This window comes from Rhagoletis zephyria, unplaced genomic scaffold (genome assembly GCF_001687245.7).
Source record: "Rhagoletis zephyria isolate East Lansing unplaced genomic scaffold, Rhagoletis_zephyria_1.1 Rzeph_scaffold_00461, whole genome shotgun sequence".
NCBI lineage: Eukaryota > Metazoa > Arthropoda > Insecta > Diptera > Tephritidae > Rhagoletis > Rhagoletis zephyria.
The window spans coordinates 93,103-115,586 of NW_016157545.1; the positions used below are offsets into that span (position 1 = coordinate 93,103).

Consider the following 22,484-nt stretch of genomic DNA (forward strand, 5'->3'; position numbering starts at 1 on the left):
TCTTTATCTTTATCTTTATCTTTATCTTTATCTTTATCTTTATCTTTATCTTTATCTTTATCTTTATCTTTATCTTTATCTTTATCTTTATCTTTATTTTTGTCTTCATTTTCATCTTTGTCTTGATCTTGATTTTGACCATGATCTTCATCATTATCTTTATCCTTGTCTTTTTACTTATCTTTAACTTTGTCCTGTTGTTTATCTTTATCATTGGCTTTATCCTTCAATTGAGGTTGTGGGTGTCTGCGGTTTGGTCATAGCCCTTGTCTTTGTTTCTGCCCTTTTATCTTGCTCTCTGTATTTTCATTACCCACTCCACAGTGGCGTTAAAAGTTCAATGCAGCCGTCCCCTGTCTATACTCATGCGCATACGCAAAACTTAAGTTTTATTTCCTGGGCAAAAAATAAAACTCAAGAAATAACGATTAATTTTCGAGCAAAAAATTAAACTTAAAACGTAACGATTATTTTCTGAGCAAAAAATAAAACATAAAACGTAACCATTATTGTCCGAGCAAAAAATATAACTTAAAACTTAACGTTTTTTTTTTTATTTTATGTTTCTAGCAGTAGACGGAATTTTGCAACGTTCCGAATAAATAAAAAAAAAGATTTTTCGTACGTTTCAAAGGCAGTTACAAAATGCGTATAATTTTCGGCCCGAAATTGATATCATAAATTTTGTGTTTCTACTTCAACTTTCGTCACTCGAAAATTTTACCTCAAAGAGGTGTTTTATTTGATATCAATTATTTTGGGGTAGCAAATTTAAAATCGACCAAAATACAAACAATAATCTAAATGTTTTATTTTTCTCAACCAAATTGCTAAAATATTATATAAATCTAAATTATGTGTTCAAAGCGATGTGTCCATTAAAACATATAATTTTTCGTATACGGAATAAAGTAAAAAAGAATGATCATATCCTCTGTATACGAAAAAATTAAAATAAAAAAAAAAGTAAGAAAGTCTAAGTTCGGGTGGAGCCGAACATTAAATACCCGGCGCAAGTATTAAATATATGTTTTTTCACCTTTCCGAAAGCTACCGCTAGATGGTAAGTGTAAATTAGCGTCCTTAAATTTCGAAATATTGCAGTTTTAAGCATTTCTGAAATTTACCGTTACATGAAAAGCGGCCGTAATTTTAGTCCGATTTCAATAATTTTCAACGTTATGCTTTTATGTGGCAAGTACAATAAAAATACCTAGTTTGGTATAAATTGGTGGAACGGTTACCGATATACATATATGTGATCATAAGTGGGCGGTGCCACACCCGTTTTCCAAAATTTTACGATAGGCGTATTTCTTGGTAAAGAATTGTTGTAAGCATCAATTTTGAATAAATTAGCTTTAATATTTACTGATTTATCGAAGATTTTGTATTTCTCTAAATTACCGTTATAAGGGATGTGGGCGTGGTTATTGTCCGGTTTTTTAAATTTTCGGCCATTTAGTATGCTGTACCAAGGCCAACAACTGTGCCAAGTTTGGAAGAAATTGGTGCAGCGGTTACCAAGATATACACATGTAACCATAAGTGGGCGTGGCTACGCCCATTTTCCAAAAATTTATAATATTCTTATTTTTGGTCTAAAAATTGTTGTAAATATAAATTTTGAGTGAATAATCTTCAATAGTTACTAAAATATCGTAGTTTTCGTATATCCGATAATTACCGTTATATGGGATGTGGGCGTGGTTATTGACCGATTTTTAAAATTTTCGGCCATATAGCTTGCTGTAGCAAGGCTAACAATTGTGCTAAGTTTGGAAGAAATTGGTGTACCGGTTACCAAGATATACACATGTAACCATAAGTGGGCATGGCTACGCCCATTTTTCAAAAGATTATAATATTTTTACTTTTCGTCTGAAATTATTGTAAATATCAATTTTGAGAGAATTATCTTCAGTAGTTACTAAAATATCGCAGTTTTCGTATTTCTGAAAATTACCGTTATATGGGAAGTGGGCGTGGTTACAGTCCGATTTCGCCCATTTTCAATACCAACCTACCTTGGATTAACGGAAACCTACACACCAAATTTCGTTTCGATATCTAAATTTTTGCTCGAGTTATCGTGTACACGGACGGACGGACAGACGGACAGACAGACATGGCTTAATCGATTTCTCTATTCATTCTGAGCATTTATGTATACATTTGTCTATATCTATCTAGATTCGTTTTGGCTGTTACAAACAACCGTTATGTGAAAAAAATTAATATACCCTTGTGCACAAGTGCGCTCGGGTATAAAGATATATGATAAAAACTTATCAACTTGGTAACAACTTTGGATACAATAAACAACTGTATTCGTCTGATTGTCTCGTAGTTCATTTTTGTTAAGACTTCTACCGGGTGTGTGGCGCACACATGTGCTTTTTTTAAGAATTTTTACTTCTATCACGTGTACGTGCTATTAAACTAATGCTTTTTTCTCAAGTAGTTTTGCTCAGTGCACGGTTAAAAGTTTCGATTTTAATTTTAAACTTTTTGGACTACATAGATATATGACCAAACTAAATTCCGTTTCAAATACAAACCTTCCAAGACTAAAAAAAGAGAGCACCTATGTTGGGTTTAGAATTTAATTTTTACCATATATGAAACCTAGAAACTAGAATTAAAACATTTTGGTTTGAGTTTTAAACCACGAACTTTTTCGACTAAAATTTAAACCAGAACATATTAAAAATTGCTTAAAACTGTTGACTGGTTTAAAAAGTAGACTATAAAAAATTAAAAAAGGCAGCAGTCCCAGCGCGGTTTAAAAACTAAACCCAAATTTTTGACCTTGAGGCAATTTATACATATGTATGTATGTAAGTAGTAGCGGCACATTGGGTGAACTAAATGCATTCATACATACATATTTATGTACAACTGTAGCTAATATTGTACGCGTCTTGCCAGGTAGGTTAAGTGCGGGTGATAAACACATGTAGCATAGTTAAATACTGTGTACATAACTACAATTAAAACGGGGAAAATGTTACAATTTCGGCATATGACTGAAAAAAAACTCTAAAACACACATAAATTGTGGTTTCCAAGACAAGTACAAAGTGATTAGCACAGCTGCATCCTTCAGCTTGTCGACTCGCGGTAATTTTCCCGATTTGCAGAGAATTTCGATTTGAGTGGCAATCGGGGAATGGGAACTTTTGTCGGAGCACTGAGTATGTTATTTTTATATCTTAAAGTAACCAAATTAGACGAGTATGTTAATTTTTAACCATTTGACCCTTTTTGGAGCGACATTTTTTCAGTTTGAATCGTAATATCTCCACAATAAGACCTTTCCCAGATATAAGCTATATACCGGATGAAAGCTAAGGTTTTGGGATAGATTTGTGGAAACTAAGAATAAAATCGACTGACCAGTTTTTGAGAAAATTCTCGAAATCTATATCTTCAGCAGCCCAATTTTTATTTTTCAGGCGATAGCGTTATAATATATTTATTTTTCTTAAACACGAAATATAGCGTTAGATAGCTTGTTTGAAGACCCTTCTACTGATATCCACATCAATGACATGGACTGAGTAGTGCGGACTCAGTGGTAGTTAAAAAAATTGCATTTTTTTGAATTTCAGGCAGCAGCCACACCCACAAAGGCATACGAATCAAAGCATCCTGGAACAAAACCTTCTTAGTTTTTTTGTACTTTAATTCCTGAAAGTTTGAAAGAAATTAAATGAAGGTACGTACAGACGCCGCATACATACCAAAGCATCTCGTAGTGGAGACACGAACCAAAACACATTTACCCCATATCTTTCCAACTAGTGGCCGGAACTGAATATGTAAGGTATCGTTTGAAAGGTGGCCTATAGAATAACACTAAATATGTTGGGTGTGCCCACAGGCCCCCTTAAACCGGCAAAAGCAAAAATACGTTTTTTGTTTCGCAACACTTTAGCCTAATTTTTAAGAATCCGGTTAATCGCTTATGAAGCTTGAATACATTTTCTGGACACACTTTGCAAGACCTTTCCAACGATATCTCAAACATGTTGATTGGACGTCTGGATAAAAACTTCCAAATGTCGTGTATATATAAGCGAGTCATTTCAGCATTCTACTGTGGCTGCTTTCGTCACTCGCGCGCACTGCCGTGCACTGTTATAACTTAAAACGTAACGATTATTTTCCGAGCAAAAAATAAAACTTAAAACGTAACGATTCTTTTCCGAGCAAAAAATAAAACTTCAAACGTAACCATTATTTTCAGAGCAAAAAATAAAACTTAAAACGCAACGATTATTTTCCGAGCGAAAAATAAAACTCAAAACATAACGATTATTTTCTGAGTAAAAAATAAAACTCAAAAAATAATGATTAAACGATTTTTATAAGTAAAAATTAAAAAATAAAAATCAGTGCAGATGAAGGTATTCCGAGTAATAAGAAATATATTGGTTTACTCCTTATGCTCGTAGCATTTCTCTTTCAGTGTGATTTTTCGGGTTGAAATTTCAAAAATAATCATTATTTGCGGTCCCTTCTTAATAGTATTTAGAAGAAGCACATCGTACTAACTGAAATTTTTTCGCCTGCGGGATATTAGAAGTAGGTACACTTTTAGATGCATGCATGTGCATTTTGCAAGCCTTTTATCTCGTATCTCTGTATTTCACTAACTCACTGTGTGAGGAAACCAAATAATGTAGTTATTTCTTAACAGAAGTGCCTAAAATTTAACAATTTGGCCAAGTTAAACACAGCTGAAGCTAATTTTCAGTATTTCTCTTACTAGCGCCTGAAACTATACTTATTATTTAGTAAATTTATGGCGCTTTTACGTTCTTTGACAAATTACGCTCTGCTAGCCATACATTTTACTATGTTTTGACCGCCTTCGTATCAAGACCCCTGGGCCATCTAGGGAATTAATTTATATTCTATATTGCATTGTCATTGTGATTGGAACTATGCTGAAAATTTCAAGTCTCTGGCGTGTCGGGAAGTTAGTTTAAAATCGATTGGAGATTTCCGCGGGATGACCAAGTAAAGGCTTGTAAAGAAAGAACCATTTTGAAATATGAGTGTTTTTAAACAAAATATTTATATAATTTCTTTTTGTTATTTGGTCTTTACTTTTTTATTCTTCATATATCCCACGTAGTAATAATTTTTTAACCACTTGCAGAAAAAAGGTACCCGAAGTTTGAGGAGAACTGTGTACACAAGTTGTATTCAACTTCTTGATATTCGACTAAAAAAAGTTTGGAAAGTCACTATCGATTTAGCATGTATTTTTTCCTTGAATCAAGGATCCGCATTTTGGTATATGTATTTATTTATCTATTTAGAATACGCGTTCAGTTTACGTATCCATAACAACAACAACAAGATAATTTAATTTTTAACAAAAAAACCGACTTCCACTCTCATATAAAAAAAAATATATATATATATATATATATATATCTCATGATCCACTGATCGGATCTTAACCAGATTAGTATGGGACCACCTCTGAGACACTACCTTTCCGATGCAAAAAGAAATCGGTTGACGTGGTCCAAAGTTGCAGTAACATAAAAAAAATATAAATAAATAAATAAATAAAAAAAAGTAAAAAAATATATTCCGACGAACTGATAACCTCCTCCTTTTTTGGAAGTCGGTTTAAAAAATCGATAGCTCAGTGCCTACATCCGAAAATAACGAAAATCACTGTTTATTCGAATTTGAGCGCTTTTCTCTCATTTATGAAAAGGTTTAGCAAAACTTTTTATGAGAAATTCGGATGCGTTGATTATTAATCTACAAATATATCAACATATTTAGTTTACTGAAAAATTGATATTAACCGACCTAATTCTGAAACCAAGGAAAAACTATATCTACACACAGAAGTAAGCTAAACTTTTTATGCCAGTATCAGCTTCCTTGTATGAAACATTACAAAACACTTTTATTATCACATTGAAACGAGACCTGCATAAAGGGCCAAATTTCAAAATTTTTAATTTAATTGAAGAGATCTACCTTGAATGCGAAGAACAAAAGGCCAGAGAATTGATATCTGTATAATTTTCGCGCATTCTGCATTGCCTCAGCTACAAAATGGCATTCGATTCATTTCGCTATCTGCTTTGGATCATAAGATTTTCTTTTTAATATTTTTTTATTTAGCTTTGTACCACGATTGTTTTATTAGGAAAAAATGAAAGAAGCAACAAAGTCTAAGCGGTAGAAGTTATAGCAGCTATTTCGGAGATCACCACATCTCCTCATCAGACTTCTTTTTTCTAGACTTCATCAAGGATCGAACCCGCGTCATCGATGTGCAAAGTCAGAACCGTCAACCACTGAGCTATGCACACCCCGTAAACTCGTGTTTCTTATTCATTTTCCTTATTCAACCTACTGCTATCAAGTGCAGCTGATTTTCCGCTATTTAAACTTGACAGCGTAGTTGTTGTTGTCAATTCTATACATGCATTTGCTTTCTTGTATAGTTTCAGGATTCAAAAAATGTTTGGCCAAGATGAATTTTTGTAAAGAGACCAGAGGCGAAAATTAATTCAAGGCCAGTCATTCAAAGCGTTACCCGATAATGGTAGTAGAGAATGTGGTTTCCCCTATCATTGAAAGACCGGGTGGAAAGGTATTTGGCTTCACTTGGCTCTTCTAATTAGCGTCAGTTATTACAAAAGGGAAACACGTGGCGTGCTTTACTCTGCCAAAATAAAAAATAATGATTATACGAAAGCTTTTTCTACCTGCGATCATCCATTGGGAATCCTTCTTCGCCGCTTTTAAAGCGCTGGCATTGTGTGTTTATATCTGCACAATCGCAGCGACAATTCAACGTATGCGCAAGACGTAAATTTATATCAGGCCACTGTTGTGCTTGTTGCCATCTCATATTCTCTTGGAATACAATAAAATGCCTCGGACAACGACAAACCGCACCAAAATAATCCTCGTTGTTGTCGTTAAGGCCAGTACGATCTTCCACCTGATTTTGTTGATCTCTGCGCCTAAACTCGAAACCGGAACGCTTATCCCGTGTGAATAACTCTGGTGCAGAGGTAAAGTCTGTACGATTTATGCAGTGGCATTCGGTATCGTTTCGTAGTCGTAAAATTTTTATTTGAGGCCGTGAGTTACTCGAGTTCACTTGAATAACCTGCAATAGAAACAAAGAATTTTTGAACAAACAAACGTACCGTGAATATATCGAGCCCTGACCGCCATAATAACGTAAGCGACATCTTTTTCAAAATTTTCTTTTTTTTTGCATAAATATTCTTTGCGCACTTAATGCATTTCTGCATCAAAAAGAAAATTTTGAAAAAAATGTCGCTTAAGTTAGTTTGGCGGTTAGGGCTCGATATGTATTTACATATGTACATAACAGAGACTGGAAATAACTGGTACACTTTAAATACATTGTAACTTTTTCTATCATTTACAATTTACAATGGAACATAAAAAAATATTTTATGAAACATGGTTGGGCGAAATTGTATTTAATAAATACTTAGCACTAAGTATTTTCACAGCACTAAATACTAACTACACAAGTATTTAGTTAGTTTCACTTAACGAAACACCACTTACAAAAGTACTTAGAGACTTTGAGGCTTCTTTTGAATACTCCGTAGTTAATATGCATTAGTTTTGACATGACTAAATACTTAATACTTGCTACCACAGTATACCAGTAGAAAAGGTTTATGTTGTTGTGGCTGTTAATTTGGTCCCCATAAATGACTTGAGGGTTGCCAGCAACTGTTTTGCCGCATTCAGGGTGCTGTGCAGCAAAATAATGTGGTGAAAATTTTAAAATCGGATAAATGGCGAGAGAAATATTGTTGTGCGCTTTATAAGTAAATATGACCGTAATAAAATGTTTTATACTTCAATACAACTAATTAGCGCTATTTTTGCAATTCGAAATGATCTTAAAAATATTTGTAGTGAAATATGTACTTTATGAGTTAAATGGAAACTATCTTATATGTAAAAATATATTCCGATTTACTTCAAATAAATGATGTAAAATGTTTTATATATGGATCTAGTTTTAATAATAATATCTAGTACTTTCATCTACATTGCTTTTATTGTAAGTTTTCACGAGTAGTTGCAGTTTTCTGCAATTGTCTCTGGCCGACTATACATGCTAAAGCTAAATAACTTCACAATTTCTACCCTATTAAACGTTTATATTTTAATAAAATGTGATCAATTACTTAAGAATATATAATTTCCGATCAAACTATAACACTGAATGCTTGAGAAACAATTATTTAAATCAAATGATCAATAGTGAACGCACTCGGAGCAAATTTTGGAACACTGAGCGAATTATGCATATTAACAGTAAATTATTTTTAACTTTCTACCCTATTAAACGTTTATATTTTAAGAAAATGTGATCAATTACTTAAGAATATATAGTTTACGATCAAACTATAGTACTGAATGCTTGAGAGACAATTATTTAAATCAAATGATCAATAGTGAACGCACTCGGGGCGAATTTTGGAACACGGAGCGAATTATGCATATTAACACTAAATAATTTCTAACTTTTATACCGTATTATGCGTTTATATTTCAATTTAATATGATTAATTACTGAATAATATATAAACTCCGATCAAACTTCACTACTGAATACTTGATAAACAATATTTGAATCAAAAGATCAATAGTGAACGCACTCGGAGCGAATTTCGGAACACGATATAAAATATGCATGTTAAGACTAAGTAATTTCTCATAAGCTGATGTTTTAATATAATATAATTCATTTCTGAAGAATATATTAACTCCGATCAAACTATAGTATTAATTGTTTGACAAACTATTTAAATCAAATGATCAATAGTGAACGCACTCGGAGCGAATTTCGGAACACGATATAAAATATGCATGTTAAGACTAAGTAATTTCTCATAAGCTGATGTTTTAATATAATATAATTCATTTCTGAAGAATATATTAACTCCGATCAAACTATAGTATTAATTGTTTGACAAACTATTTAAATCAAATGATCAACAGGTAGCGCGCTCGGAGCAAATTTTGGAACACTTCATAAAATATTTACAGAGGAAGTGCATTATTTGGTAGAGATCAAAATGTATTTAACAAAGTGTGATTGAATTTGACATTGCTCCTATAGTCAAATTGAAAAAAATTTGTATGAATTTTGAATCGTTTGTTTATATTTTTTTACGTAATAGTATCTTAAAAGAGAGCCGCACTGAGTTGTCAATAACACCTTGGGCCGTATGCATAAAAACTAAGCAATTACTTTTTCTCAGATTTTCATACCTTTCACTTAAATTTATTTGAAAAAATTGAGTGAAAGGTCTGAAATTTTAAGAAAAAGCATTGTTGTTTAATACACCCATGATACAAATATTTAAAATAAAAACCGCACAATTCGTCGGCCATCATTTACTTTTTGTAGTTTGTCTATTTTATAAAATTGAAATTTTGAGAGCAACTCAAATGCCAATTAAAGGTAAAACAAAAAACAAATAGATGAAAATATTGAAATTTTCATTTATTTGAGACTGATAATGAGAATGTATTTGTGAGATTGGAAATTTGAAAACATTTTTGTAATGTTAGCAAACTTTAAAAATGTTCAGGCTGCCTTTCAACGGTTTTACCTTCAGATTTTTGTACCATGAATACACCTTGCTCAAGATATCACGAACAAGTTTTCCTTTATTTATTTTTACTTAAAATCCTTAAATATGAATCTTGATTTTTTTCTGTAGAATACGTAATAATTTTTTTTTTAACGATTTAAAAAAAGGGAAGACAGTCGGATCTACGTAACCAGAACGACCTGAATGCGCATTGAAGTCGGTTGTATTTTTTGCTTAAAATTATCTGTTATTATTGAGATACAGTGTAGCTACTATTTAAAGATTTCTCGACATACTTTTTCATATTACTGTTATTTATTATTTTTCTTATTAGTCATTTATATGTTTAGGACTTACTGTGGGTACTTTAAGATTCATTTTGTAAATATGTATGTACATATAAAAAACAATTGCGATATTTTATTTTATATTATGAGTTTTATTCGTGTAATTTTTTATGTTTAATAGTTTTGAGAACATTTTTTGGTTCTGTCGATTCTTTTATTGCATGCCTTAAACTTTTTTACTTTAAGTTATAATGTTGAAGATATGCCTTCTGCCTTTGTCAAGCACTTAAGCTAGGTGCGAGAAATTTAGCATATGCGCGTAAGAGCATAGAGTAGGAATACGGCTGTGCTGCCGCGATTCTCCAACATCTTGTCAAAGGAGAAAACATATTGGTGGCGGAAACCATCGAAGTCCAATTTTTCTTAAAATCTACGAAAAAGCGTTCACTGAATCTGAACTGCTATGTGTATTCAAAGCAAGCGCTGCGTTCGTAGCTACTCGAACTTAATAGCATTTTCGTAGATTTCACGAAAAATCGGACTACGATGGATTCTATGATAGCCTTGATTAGTTCGTGCGATTATGACTTATGGATCGATTATGGATGGGAACGGAACCTCAGTTGGGTTGCCGATGGACAGCGCCACTGAAATGAAAAGTTTTTTTATTATGAATAGCAATAATTAAGTTTCATAAAGTTCAAGGTGGTACAATTTAAAAAAAAGTTGAAAAAAGAAATAAAGTATCTCAATCAAAAATTCCCGGCAGCCACAAAAACGCACTTGCCAATATAGCAACTTAGTTGCCAGCTTTCAGTTGCTAGTTGCCATCGGTAATACCATTTCAGCCACTGGCCAACCAACTGAAGTTCGGTTGTCCTCCGTAATCGACCCATAAAATCGGAATCGAATATGCATGCACGTTCTGCTGAACGATAAATATTTTGTAAATGTGTGCTCTGTCCGCTAACGAATTCCAGCCATGTGTGAAATATCGTATGTGAAGCCTCCGTCTGACTTAACGATTGTCAAAGGCATGCCAGAAGATGTTTCATCATATGTTTTCGGCCATCGTCTTCTTCGAGTAAGTTCATCGATACCAAAAACTTTACAACCTATATGTGCCAGCAGCCCTTAGTGTTTTTGCCAATGACATGGTACTATTGCACTGTTAATAACCAAATTAAGCCGCAGTTGCATTCACACGTGATATAATAGCTAGTGTCGGCAAGCTGTGGGAATGCCCAGGAGATGGCGTTTGTTCAGCTATCGAAATCATTACACCGACGGCGGTGGGCAGTTCTGCTGGAACATATTTACCACAGCAGTGGTTGCGGCGTTTTGTTCTGCAACAATAGCCTGCAATGATGACATGTCATATAATGTCGACGAACAAAGATATACAATTTAAAATGACTAACCGTATTCCCGGCCGATTTGGGAGACCACCCTTGGTCACGACCAGAACGCATTTACCAAGAGGAAAAACCGCAGGGATTGCAGTAGTTCTTGCAATCACCGTTGCTGTTGCTATGCTTGTAATTAATAGTCTGAAAATACAAAAAAATGCATTAATGAAATCTTATACACATCAAATAAATAAATTTCAATAATTTGTTTACCATTTCACAAACCGAATTACCAAGAAATAGAAACTCACCGCGATGCGATACAGAAATAAAAACCAACAGGGCTGCATTTTCTTGGTAAACAACACAAGCGCTCAGAGCAAATTGATCCGCAAAATTATTTTGTAAAAATATTATTATTTTGTAAAAATAATAGTTGAAAAGAGTTTTTACACATGATTATCACATTAACTCATAAGTGCAAATTATTGTGATTTTTTTAGTTGCATATAATTTTGTTTTCTAATATTCATTCTTTTGGGACGCAGAAGCAACCATGCGCTCAATTTCTTGTGGGGAAATTTGGTCCCCATAAAGGACTTTCACCACGAAACAGCTACAAAAACCAAAACCTTTTCAACTGGTATACTGTGCTTGCTACTTAGTATTAAAAAAAAAAAGAATTTCGAGGTGTTTGGTACTATTTCTTGTCATTGGACTACTTCGGAACTNTTTTTAGTTGCATATAATTTTGTTTTCTAATATTCATTCTTTTGGGACGCAGAAGCAACCATGCGCTCAATTTCTTGTGGGGAAATTTGGTCCCCATAAAGGACTTTCACCACGAAACAGCTACAAAAACCAAAACCTTTTCTACTGGTATACTGTGCTTGCTACTTAGTATTAAAAAAAAAAAGAATTTCGAGGTGTTTGGTACTATTTCTTGTCATTGGACTACTTCGGAACTGTTTAGGTATTTCGATTTTATCGGGACGATTCGGTATTTTCTGATTTATTTTCGGCACAATTTTGGGTCTTTGGGACTACTTTGGGGTATTTGGGACTAGTTCGTGATTTTCGAGACTACTTCAGGATTTTAGAGATTTTCCGGACTATTTCGGGACTTAAAGTATTTTCGGGCATCTCTGGACTATTCCGGGATTTAAGGAAGTAAAATTCGTTGAGCTGAGATGAGGACCCACCTCAAGTGAGTTTAGGTGAGTTAAAGTGGGGTAAGTTAAGGTGAATTGAGTTGAGTTGAGTTGGATCAGTTGATTAGAGTTGGAGTGATTTGAGGTGAAAGGAGTTGAAGTGAGGTGAGTTAAGGTAAGTTGACTCGAGAAGAGTAAGGTATAACAAAATATTTAGTATGTAATTATCTACTAAGTGCATTAGTTCTTTAGTGGAAGTATTTTCCATGCACTGGCGCCAGTGTTGCCAGAAAAATAAAGAGCTAAATTTGAGCATTTATTTACGTATAATTGTTTTTACATTTTCCGCAATTTTAATAAAAACAACGAATTTTGTAAATTTGTGTGCTGAAAAAAACTTTTAAAAGCCAAATAAGGTGCATATATTTCGAATTCGTTGCTATGGCCACTAACATGTATGCCATATATATGTTACTGGCCAAACACGATCTTACGGCTAAACTAGGATAAACTGGTCTTTCCGAAGCAGGTTTGGACCAACCGGTTAAGTCTAGGCTGAACTAGATGGTCCTAATATTAATGTAGTTTCCAATATATAAATCTAATGATGCACTTCAAAGTATGTTATTTTAGACATTATCCGAGAAAAAAGCAAAGTAAGGGAAATTGAGAGAGCGAAAATGACAGCTAAACTTGCAAGTTTTATTAGATTGTTACCGGATAAATTTTTACTAGTAACTTTTTGCTAGTAAGAAAAAAAGCTGATGGCATGATGGTGGGTGTAATTCACACATAAAGGAATTGTTTGTGGGACTGTTATAGTTGTGGCCTGGGCCACACTGGAGAAGTGTATGTGTGTTACATATCTAGCTTAAATCTCTGTTTTTATCTTTTATGTCTTTGCTTTTATCCTTTTCTGCATCTATATATTCTCCTATTTAGATGATGTGCGATGACGTGATAAGATGCCATGTAATATAATGTGAAGTGACGTGATAGGATGTCATGTCATGCCAAGTGATGTCATATCATGTGGTGGTCTCTCATATGATGTCACAGCATGTGTATCGATAACAAAATTGATAGTAACATCGGTAAAAATATCGATAACAAAAGAGATAAAGTTATCGTTAACAAATTCGAAAAATATGTAGATAGCAAAATCTTTAACAATATCGATAACCAAATCGATAAAAATTTCGAAATCAAAATCGATCAAAAAATCTTTAACAAAATAAATACAGTAAAAGCTCTCATAGACGGATGCTCTAATAAACGGACACATTCTTGGGAACGAGCTATTTTTGGTTTTTTTCCATACAACATGGTCTCCCACACACGGAGTTTCCGATAAACAGAATCGGACACTCAAAAAAGTCCAGTTATGAAAAAAAAATCTCCCATAAGCGGACGCGAAGCTCTAACATGCGGTAAATTTTGTTATTTTTTCCGGTCAGATGTTGACTCTTGCGCTTGTACATAAGTATCTGTATACAAGAACATAGTCCATATTCAAAGATATTTTCTTTTCTAGAAAAATTGTTGCCTTTTCGTTGCTCTCTTCTTGCTGCTTGAGTGAAGTGGGCAATGAGATTTATCGGTAGGAAAGAAAACGCCATACATTTTAAATTATTTTTAATTGATCCTGTTTCTGTATATTAAAGAATAAATATTATTTTAATTTAGAAACCCGCAATTTAAATTTTGATTTTAGTGTTATTTTTTACGAAATTTCCATAAGCGGACATCTCCCATAGGGGACAAAAAGTAGGTGACCATCGGTGTCCGCTTTCACTGTATAGATATCTATAACAGAATATATAAAAATATCGATAGAAAATTCGACAAAATTATCGTTAACAAAATCCATAACAATATCGATATCAAAATCGATAAAAAAATCTATTAAAATGTTGAGATAAAAACCGACAAAAATATCGATAACGAATTCGATAAAAATATCGATAGCAATACACAACAAATTTCATAAGTACCTAGTACTCTCACCATTTTTTTTCAAATTTTTTTTTTATGAAGAAATGCATGTAGATGCTCTAGGAATATTTCTACATCAAAAAACTTTGAAAAAATGTCGCTTATGTTATTTTGGCGATTACAGCTTGATATGTATGTATGTGTAAGGCACGGTAAAGTAGGTTTGGTTAGAAATTGAACATTAATTTCATTTCATTTTACTGGCTTATAATTTATTTATTAATTTTCAATATCAATTGAAAATCCAGTAACGCCACCGAATTTTCCCTTTGGACCGGATTATAATGGAGATAACTGAACGGAGTGAACTGTCACATAATTATCTATTGCATGTTTAATAAATACAATCAATAGATCCTTACGAATTCGCCGCTATTTGTTACGATTAGGGTTGCCAGACGTACTGCTCTTGGGAGTAAACGTATTCCTTTTTATTGCAATGTACTCTCTTGTACTCCCAAATAAAAATATCTGGAAATGTACTCCTTTATTAGTTTTGTACTTCTTTTTTACTCCTTTTTCCAGCTTATTAATATTTTATCATATACAGGGTGTAAAATAATAGTTGTTGCACAGTTTTTTCTTTAATAAAAGGGACCTTTATCGATTTTGCGAGAAGTCGTTTATTGTTAATTATCCACAGGTTTTACATAAACTTTATTAACTCGTTTGTAAATTTTAACTTTTATTTGGATTTACCGGCGGTAAACACTTTGAGAGGAAAGCGCAAGTAAAACAAGTAAGAAAGTCAAAGTTCGGGCGGAGCCGAACATTAAATACCCGGCGCAAGTATTAAATATATGTTTTTCACCTTTCCGAAAGCTACCGCTACATGGTAAGCCGGGGTGTATCAATTTTGAGTAAATTAGCGTCCTTATATTTCGAAATATTAAAGTTTCAAGCATTTCTGAAATTTACCGTTATATGAAAAGCGGCCGTAATTTTAGTCCGATTTCAACAATTTTTAACGTTTTGCTTTTATGTGGCAAGCACAATAACCATACCGAGTTTGGTATAACGGTTACCGAGATACATATATGTGACCATAAGTGGGAGGTGCCACGCCCATTTTCCAAAATTTTATAATAGACGTATTTCTTGGTAAAGAATTGTTGCAAGCATCAATTTTGAATAAATTAGCTTTAATATTTACTGATTTATCGAAGATTTCGTATTTCTCTAAACTACCGTTATATGGGATGTGGGCGTGGTTATTGTCCGATTTTAAAAATGTTCAGCCATTTGGTATGCTGTACAAAAGCCAACAACTGTGATAAGTTTGGGAGAAATTGGTGCAGCGGTTACCAAGATATACACATCTAACCATAAGTGGGCGTGGCTATGCCCATTTTCCAAAAATTTATAATATTCTTATTTCTCGTCTAAAATTTATTGTAAATATCAGTTTTGAGTGAATAATATTCAGTAGTTACTTAAATATCGCAGTTTTCGTATTTCTGAAAATTACCGTTATATGGGAGGTAGGCGTGTTTATTGTCCGATTTTGCCCATTTTCAATACCATCCGTCCTACGCGCGAAAGATGTGCACTTACCAAGTTTCGTTAGATATCTCAACTTTTACTCGATTTATCGCGTGCACAGACGGACGGACGGACGGACGGACAGTCACCGCTTAATCGATTTCTCTTTTCATTTTGATCATTTATGTAGACATTTGTCTATATCTATCTCGATTCTTTTTGCCTGTTACAAACAACCGTTATGTGAACAAAGTTATAATACCCTTGTGCACAAGTGCGCTCCTGTATAAAAAATGCGTGTGTAACACCGTACACATGATACAATTGAAACTNTGTATAAAAAGTAGTTTATTGTTAACTTTCCACAGATTTTACTTAAACTTTATGAATTAGTTTTTAAATTTTAACCTTCATTTGGGTTTACCAGCGGGTTTGGTAGAAACCTCCTCGGTTACTTTATTACATATCTTCTGTAACCATAGGGCCTAGGCATAGGCTAATGTCCCCCATCTCCAACCCCCCTTTTGGAGAGGGCGTGAATCTCCATTGACAAAAATGCAACCCCCGACCACCTAGGCGCCCTATTGGTCCCTAGGTATCCCTTAGAAAAATCGCCAAAAATTACAATTTTCACTTGCGTCCACAGTATTTTTGCGTAGAATTCCTACCAGCGTAGGCGACCTTCGGCCGCGCTTGGGGATTATAACCCTTACCACGTAGAATTCTCCTTTCTCTGTTGCCGCAGAAGAGAGGAGGAATCCCTCTTCTTTTGTCAAAAGTGTATAACATTTCTTGCAATTTTGCTTTGTGTTTAACGCAGAACTAATTTTTTCTTCATAGAATAAGATTTTAGCCGTCTTTATGGCTTTGTTGGCAGTAGTTCGAGCTGTTTTAAAACTGCTAAATGTTTCGGGAGTCCTGTACCTCTTCCACCGGGAGCGAGATAGGTTACGCATGTTGACGAGATGTTGAATGCTTGCTTTAAACCAGGGCCTACTATTACGTTTTGCAATTTTATGTCTGACTGGTACAAAATTATCAAAAAGCCAGTTAATATTATCTTGTAGAAATCTTGTTTGGTCATCGATGGATGTCAAATGCCGAATCAATCTTCGCTCTACTGCCTCTACAGCAGATGTCAGTGAATTGTAATCGATGTTTCTGAAATCCCGATAGGTAAAAGAAATCGGTGTGCTTGACGTTTTGAATTCATAAATCAGAAAAATTAGGTCGTGCTTCGAGAAACTAGATGCGGCGAGTTGATTGTAGAGGAGGGATTTCTGTAGGTTATTCACAAAAAATATATCTAATAGAGTACTGGTAGTGTGGGTAAAATGCGTAGGTAGGGAGGTGTTACTTGGGAAAAGCCCTAGAGATTCCATACTTAGTTTAAGACTATTATCTTCAAGTAAGTTGCTATTGAAATCCCCTTCAATTATAATATTACTATAGTTTTCGAGTAGAGGTTGAAGGAATTCCTAAAAGTCAGAAAAATTAATATGGCGATTGGGTCGATAAACACAGCCGAATAGAAGTTTACTATTTTCTGAAAAAACATCTACGAACACATATTCGACTTCACCAGCCCCAGAGGCACAACGTAATCTACAAGCAACTTTTAATATATATTGCAACACACCCACCATGACCATGACCATGACCATGATAGACGTATCAGCTCTGAAGAGTTGGTAGCCATCCACTTAAATCCAAACAAAATATCAATTCCTGAATCTTCAAAGAGATATCTGAATCCGTCGAGTTTTCTAAATATACTTTTCGCGTTTAGGTGAATTATGTTCAGCTCCACGGCTTGCTTGCTGAGGATGCACAAAATAGTAAATAAGCAGTCTTTGGAACCCTCCAACGTATAGTCTGAGGTCATTATTACAAAAATACATTAAATTTAGATTTACACTGCATTTAGATTTTAAAATTTTAGGTGTTAAAGTTAACCAGCTAGTATAGCAATATATAAAAAGAGAGAGGACTATATTTAAAGAAGTATAACACGTATTAGTTCTAGCAATCCTGGTGAACAACTTGGGATGGCCCACTTGGCTTTTGTGCACAACCATCACGAAAGGAGTGATCGATACTGAGGCTGATGTGATCAAGGTCTTTGAGAGTCTCTTTTGTATGAATCACCTCGGGGCTATTATTGATTTTGCGCTTTATATAAATCAAGCCTCTCCTGGTAAAAACGGATGCAATTTTGTTACGTCTGTTGAGGTGAAGAGCTGACTTCAAGATATCATGATTGTGCTTAGTCAACGACTCGTTTATGTAAATGGGGGCGTCAGAGTTCATTCCAACATGCACAAGTCGTAGTCCCTCTTTATTTAAGCGCCTGAAATTCGCAGCGGCTTTTAATAGCAAGTTCTTCTCGTTGGTAGATTGAAACTTTATTATAATTGCAGGGTCGGTTGGAGTGTCCTGAAGCTTCCGTGCGCGGAAAATGCCTTTCAGCGGGGCTGGCTGAGTTTTCAAAGTGAAACAAAGGTGATGGAAAATATTTTGTAAATTTTCACCATCTTCAATCGGGATTTCATGTACTCGCACATCTCACGCCGCAATCAGATTTTCCTGTTTAGCCATATTAAACTTTAAGGTGACTATCTCGGCTTCGAGGAGCGTTACATGATCGACAGCAGTCTCTAAACGGGTTATTCTATCATTCATAACGTTTAGGTCGTGTCCTTTACTTTCGATTTTTTCCTCGAATTTTCGACAGAATAACTCCACAATACTGTTTTCAGACTCAAGTATTTGTTTCGCCAGCATATCATTAAATTTGGCGGAACGTTGGCCCATACTCCGAATAATGCTTGGAGAATCGCTAATACGTGGAGCTTTAGCCACGTCGACATCATTGCATATAGCTTCACCACGTCTATTTCAAAAAATTCTGGGTATGTAATTCTAATAAACCAGGTGCTAGTTGAATTTTTCAAAGTTTTGTATAAAGTTATGGTTTGTAGCGGATATGTGAATCTAGTTCCTTCGAGTTTAAAAAGTATTTCAGACTACATTCGCGTAGTAGATATCTTCGTGTAGTAGACGATTCTTATGGAAAAAATACTGGTTGCCTGGAGTTCAAGGTTACCAAAACTAATTTTTGCCACAATTACGATTTAGGCAGTTTTGCAACTGGTCGATGGGCGGTTTTGCAAAAACATCGACGATATGTTTGTACATATGTAGTGTAACGTCACAAATATAATTTTAACATTCCTAACGTCATTTGGAAAAGATAGCTATAATTAGCCATCTGTTTTGGTTTTACCTTCCTTGGTTTTATAATAAGCAAATATCCAACAGCAGAAGCTTGCGCAAACACCCAACATAAACCATTTTCTCGCATGCGATAATTCCTGCATAATGCAACCTTGAATTATACTCGCACTGTGAAAAGTATTACCAACTGTTGACAAGTCTTTTCAAGCTGGCAAATGTAGAGCCTAGCCATATTTCGGCAAAGTCAAGTACTTCCTTTTTCCTTTGGCTGCGGAACTGAGAAGACGTCTTACATACTTAGGAAGACATACACATTTTTCTATCAACCTTCAGTGGATATCCCCTACCATTAAATCTTAGGTAAGTAAAAAGCTTTTTTATCATCCACCCTAAGAGAAAACTGATTTGCCTTATATAAAAACATGTATAGACATAATTGCGACATGTGGGCTTTTCCACTTCTGAGCTGCTANACCAACGCGTAAATCTTCCGCAAAATCTTTCTCTCAAATACTCCAAGAGCTGCCTCATCGGATGTTGTCATTGTCCATGCTTCTGCGCCATATACCAGCNTATGTGCATTCCTGGTGATACACGTCGATTTCCGATTGGCTGAAACACCGATCATTGCATAAGAAGGAAAAACTTTCATGCACACGGAGAGCTCCTGGAAAGGCTCGGCCTTCAGCTACAGCGCGGATTTCGTCGCAGAAAAAAATCAGTACATATTAATTGGCCACGCGCGTTAGACGGTCGCGAACATGTTTTTTTTTTTGACAGTAAAAGTTGCCCTTGGGAATCTAGGAGTAAAACATAATTGGTTTTTAAATCCTCATTGAAAAGAAAAATGAAANCTGGATTCAATACTGAGATTATTATCGGTGTTAATGCTGGTTCCCAAGTAAACGAAATTGTAACTGTCAACAGTGACGTGGGTGCCGAGGCGCGAATNAAATGTCCACGGGGAAATTGCTACGTGAAACACCGCCGTTAATATTGTATAAAAAAATTACTAAAAATTTATGTTAGTGGATAAACTATAAAATATATATATTAACTAAGGTGGTGAACATTTAAAAAAATTAAATACAAAAAAAATCTCAAAACAAAAAAATATAAAAAAATTATAAGTAATTATAGATTAAATGAAATAAGAAGGTCGGAAATAGTTTATCATTATATCGGTAAAATTTTTAACCAAAAAGATCAGTGTCGAACAGAACCAAAAGTCTCGAAAGTGAACACGGTGCGGAAGTNTGCCGAGGCGCGAATGCGCTGACTGTTTGTTTGATGACAGGAGATACTTCGTCTTGTCCTCGTCTACCACCAGACCCATTCGCTTTGTTTCCCTAACCAAATAACAAAATATATAAAAAAAAAAACAAAAATACTAAGTCGGGGTACAGTCTACATACATTCCAACAAGCGGAACCGGTTTTTCCNGAACAGAACCAAAAGTCTCGAAAGTGAACACGGTGCGGAAGTGTAAGACATAGGTATGTACCCATGTATGTTCTTATGTAAGTTTGTACATACATACATATTGGTGCATGAGCATACATGTACATAGAACTGTACGANTCCGCTTATGAGTAAAGGAAACGTGAAGAACAACAATAACTGATAGCCTAATTACAATACATACTAATAGTTTTCCACTAGCTCCCACGACTGCAACAACACGGAAGGGCCTTTCAGCGTTCTGCAGCAGATGAATTGGTCAGTGATATACTTCTTATTCTCTTTTCNAGTTAATTTTTGAAAAGCAAGGAAAGCATATTTAGTTAACAAAGGCTGACTTCCAAAACGTCAATTGCTTTGCATGCCGAACTACAAAATGTTGACGATGTATACTTTTCCAAAACGCATCCGAAAATTTATCGAAACGCATCGCTAGCGCATCAGAAACAAAGTTGATGCTTCGTTTGTTATTGGTTACCATTGGTGTTTTAAAAATGGAAAATTCATAAAAATTTTTCATTGGTATATTGAGTATTTAAAATATGCAATGTATATGGTTGCAATGTATCGCAACTTTGCATATACAAACAGTTTGAATACCGCAGTATAACAGTTTCCAAACATTGTATTGATACGTTTTGGAAGCCAGCCAAAATAACTTCTTCTTCTTCTTTTTTGGCGCTGTAACCGCCTAAGCGATTTTGGCCGAGTTCAGCAAAGCACGCCAGTCGTTTCTCCTCTGTGCCAACTGCCGCCAATTGGAAACGCCAACTGAAGCCAAGTCCTTCTCCACCTGATCTTTCCATCGCAGTGGGGGCCTTCCTCTTCCTCTGCTACCACCAGCGGGTTCCGTGTTGAATACTTTCANACGACTGCAACAACACGGAAGGGCCTTTCAGCGTTCTGCAGCAGATGAATTGGTCAGTGATATACTTCTTATTCTCTTTTCCTTGTTGCTATTTTTATATTGAAGGCAGATGAGCCAAGCTTATCACTAATTCCATCAATTGGTGGAGAGTTTTCATGAGATAGGCTTTCGCTCACTCGCCCAATTTTAATATTAATATACATATACATACGCTCAAACTTTATATTTCTTATATACTTAAATTTGATATTTTCATTATATGTACATATATACCTACATATATGCTTATGCCCATGTATCTTGCCTAGACCTTATAGTTTGTCTTCACGCCCATTCTTTTGTAAAATATATACATACATGACTAATACAGCTTAATAGTACCTAAGCACGTAAACAAATTGAATTACTCTTGAATTTAACTACGTGATTTTTAATACTGTCTTAAAATTTCAGTTACATTTAATTTAACTAACAAAAACTAAAATTTAAATTTCTAGAAAAAAATAGGTTTAAGAAATAGGTTTGTACACATACTACGTGTAGGAAACCCATGAAGATGTAGTTGTAGGAAATAAGAGCCCGTATATATATATATATATATGAATAAAAGTTGTAACATTTCTCTCATGCAATTTTTTTTGTGTGTTTCTGAAATGATGCAGTAGTAGTGGTGAAGTAGTTTCCTCTTGGTAAGGCAGGGCATGATGGTAATGTAGTGCGCTATTGGGGTTTCCATATCAATTCCGCCATAGGAAACCATGGATGGGTGGGTTGCGAGCCGGAAAGTCAACTTCCATCTTGACTTGGCCGTTTTTTTGTTGTTGTTTGTTGAAAAAGCCAAGCACGGAGTTTCGGCAATATTAGTGTAGTGTACCAGCCCATGTATTTTTATACCCGAGCGCACTTGTGCACAAGGGTATTATAACTTTGTTCACATAACGGTTGTTTGTAACAGGCAAAACGAATCGAGATAGATATAGACAAATGTATACATAAATGATCAGAAT

The 22,484-nt window shown here is 34.6% G+C and overlaps 1 protein-coding gene across 1 annotated transcript in view; it reads right to left on the minus strand.

The window, feature by feature from the left end:
* Positions 1–22,484, minus strand: part of LOC108359794 (uncharacterized) — a 222,901-nt gene that overhangs the window by 83,307 nt on the left and 117,110 nt on the right. The window contains exon 4 of the mRNA XM_017611819.1: positions 6,753–7,162. Within this exon, the coding sequence (XP_017467308.1) occupies positions 6,753–7,162 (410 nt within the window). The remainder of the gene's footprint in view (positions 1–6,752; positions 7,163–22,484) is intronic.